This window comes from Chrysochloris asiatica, unplaced genomic scaffold, assembly GCF_000296735.1.
Source record: "Chrysochloris asiatica unplaced genomic scaffold, ChrAsi1.0 scaffold00097, whole genome shotgun sequence".
In the NCBI taxonomy this organism is placed as follows: Eukaryota; Metazoa; Chordata; class Mammalia; order Afrosoricida; family Chrysochloridae; genus Chrysochloris; species Chrysochloris asiatica.
In genome coordinates this window covers 8,186,634-8,189,841 of record NW_006408615.1, presented here as the reverse complement: position 1 = coordinate 8,189,841, position 3,208 = coordinate 8,186,634, and the positions used below count along the sequence as shown (strand labels likewise).

General features: G+C 50.6%; 1 protein-coding gene across 1 annotated transcript in view; it reads right to left on the bottom strand.

The window, feature by feature from the left end:
- The window catches only part of EFCAB6 (EF-hand calcium binding domain 6), a 322,393-nt gene that overhangs the window by 80,259 nt on the left and 238,926 nt on the right, over positions 1-3,208 (bottom strand). The window contains 1 exon segment of the mRNA XM_006866905.1: positions 2,055-2,243. Coding sequence (XP_006866967.1) covers positions 2,055-2,243 — 189 coding nt within the window.

Here is a 3,208-nt window from a genome sequence, read left to right as displayed (position 1 = left end):
ACCCACCCACTCATCCATCCATCCACCCACCTACCCATCCATCCATCCATCATCCATCCATTCACCCACCCACCCATCCATCCATCCACCCACCCACTCATCCATCCATCCATCCATCCACCCATCCATCCATCCATCCAGGTGCTACGTGAGGTGGTGAGGACAGAGAGCTGAGCTCTGCAGACAGGAGACAGATGCAGCGATGGGTCTGCACCGTGGAGCTAGGCTTGAGTTCTTAAGAGAGTGTTGATTGGCAGCACCCACTAAGAACTGAGCCCACTAAGGACTGAGCCCACTGCCTATTTGGTGCCCACAAAATCTCTCCCACTGCTTTGTGTAGCAATTCCCTCTGCCCCCACCCCAGGCAGGTATGATGCTGCAGGATAAGCAGTGGACTGCTAGCCACAAGGTCCATAGTTCAAACCTACCAGCTACTCCTTGGAAACCCTATCCAGGGTCATTGCTGTGAGTCAGAACTGACTTGATGGCACTTAACAACAATACTATAAATGCTTTTTAAAGTGATAATATGAATGATTATTTTCAACATTGAAAATAAGCACATCAGGTTCCCCTTCCCTCCAAATACAAGCCACTGCCTTCTGCATCTTCTAGTCCTGGTGTGCCACGCGAGCATGTGTCCCAGTTCACAGACCCTGTGCATGTCACTCCAGTCTTCAGGACTCCAGTGCTCCTTAGGAGCCACAGTGGCCTGGTGACTTGCACAGTGGGCTGCCAACTGCAGGTCACAGTTTGAATCCACCAGTTGCTCCGCAGGGAAAGGGAGGCTTTCTGCACCTGTAAAGATTCACAGCCTTGGGAACCGACTCCATGGCACGGGACCCACACCAGGTAGGTAACAGTTCGTTTGCTATTGGACCACACTTTCCCAAACCAGTGTCTTCATTTGGCTTTAGATGACGTCCCCTCTTTTGTTGTTGTTGTTGTTGCAGGCACACAGAAAGTTATGCCTCACAATTGCTATATTGTGACCTCTTCAAAATTGTTTCTTGGAGATAAATTTCTGTAAGTGGAAGCGCTGAGTGAAAGGTTATGTCTGTTCATTCACTCATTCCATAAATAGTTCTTGGGGCTACTAAATGAAAATGGAGCCCTGGTGTGGCGCTGCGTGAGCAGCACCCACCACAGGGTCGCTCTGGGTTGGACCCGATTCAGTGCCATCTAACAACAACTAACTCAAAGTTTGGCGGTTTGAATCCACCAGCTTCTCCAAGGAGAAGGCTGGGGCAGTGACTCTGTAAAGATGGACAGCCTTGGAAACCCACGGAGCAGTTCCACTCTGTCCTATTGTAGGGTCGCTCACTAGGACTCGACAGTGACTCCAAGGCAGTGGGCGTGGTTTGGTTTTTCAGGGTTCAGGCCTTGTCCCAGTACTTGGGACCTGGGGGTAGAGAAGACAGACCCATGCATTCTAGGAGAGGCGGTGGGTCGAGATGGGGTCAGGTAACATGCCGGAATCTTAAGAGGATGAGGACCTGCGTGTGTATGGCAGAATGAGGGGGATATATTTACAGCTTCCTAACTCCTGTATAGCTCTGGGACATGGTGCCAGTGACTCGATTCCACAGCAAAATTCCACGCAGATAACGAGTTCCTGTCAACTTTGTTACCACTGGGAGCACCATTCTAAAATGTCCCAAAGGTGCCCCACCACCATCTGTCAGTGCGGTACACACACTGTGGTGGCTTGTGTGTCACTGTGATGCTGGAAGCTATGTTACTAGAATTTCAAACACCACCAGGGTCACCCACGGTGGACAGTTTCAGTCGGAGCTTCCAGACAAGGCCAGAACAGGAAGAAACGACTGGCAATCACTACGGGTGGGTCACAACAGAACGCTGTCTGGTGGGCTGCTAGAAGATGAGGGTCCTCCTGCAAGCCCACACAGCTTGGAAGGCTCTCAAATCACACAGTGGCCCCACCAATGGAACACGGCAACGATGGTGAAGACAGTGCAGGGCCGGGCGGCCTGTCACTCTGCTGGACCTGGGGTCGCCACAGCAGCCGCACACAAGACCCGTTAGGGACTCACCTGGTGGCCTTCTCTGTGTTCTGGTGCAACTCTTTGATCTCTTCTTGCATTTGCTTCGGCTTTGTGAAATGACCCATGAAATTGAAGTAGCCCTCTGCATAGGGCCGGTGAACAGCCGGGGAGTAGTTTATACCCAGCTGCTGTAGAAACTCTTGGTAAGTGATGTATCCTCTTCCCTCTGTGTCGTACCTGTAGAAATACAGGGGCGGGAAGGGTTCCCATCGGGCTGTGACTAGCCACTAGCCCCAGTCCATTTGATGGACACTAGGTGGCTGTAGTACTGGCCTTACCTGGAGAGTCCAGAATGCAGATGCTCGGGCCTGACTCTGGCCAGAGCTGATCAGAAGCTGCATTTCAAGGTCTTGTGTCCACGTGACTCAAAGGCACATGGACGCTGGAAAAACCGTTCACCTGACTTTCCCTCAGAAGCCCACCTGTTCTTCCTTCCTGGGTTGGGACTGAGCACCACTTATGTGTTAGAGGCCCTATGCTCAGGGGTAGAAGAAAGGCCATTCCAAAGCATATTCGGTTTTAGTTCTCAAATAAAGGAACCCCACTTGATTCAAGGACGATAGTAAAAGTCCCAGTTTTCTCTTTGAAGGGACACCAATTGCACACATCGAACAAGAGAGGGAGGCTGGGAAGGAAAACAAGATAAGAATTCTGCTCTCTGCCTTTGATGCCATTTTCCATTACTGAGATTTTTCCGAATTATAATTCATTAAAAAGAGACATAATGGAGGGTTTTTATCTCCCAACATTGTTCAACGAGAATAAAATGACTTCAATAAAATTCTGAAGGCAAATTGCCAATTTTCTTTACAGGAAAAAAAAAAGAAAAGCATTTACTTTCACAGACAAACCCTGGTCCTGACAGAATCGATGAAAATGGCTTTGCAGATGGGATTTTCCCCCAGATGAACCCAGAGCTAGCAGGAGCGAGGCTGGATCTCACAGCTCCACAAATGCAGTCCTTGTGTTCGGAGGCCATCTGGGGGTCTGTAGGCCCCTCAGGAGAACACGTAGGTGCCCGCTGTGACGTGCATCCTCCTCTGACCCTCGGTTCATGAGAGCTGTCAGGAAGTTCCACCACCCTCCATCCTTCCCTGGGTCTGTGGGCTCCACCTCCCTGCCATATACCCCCCCACACACAC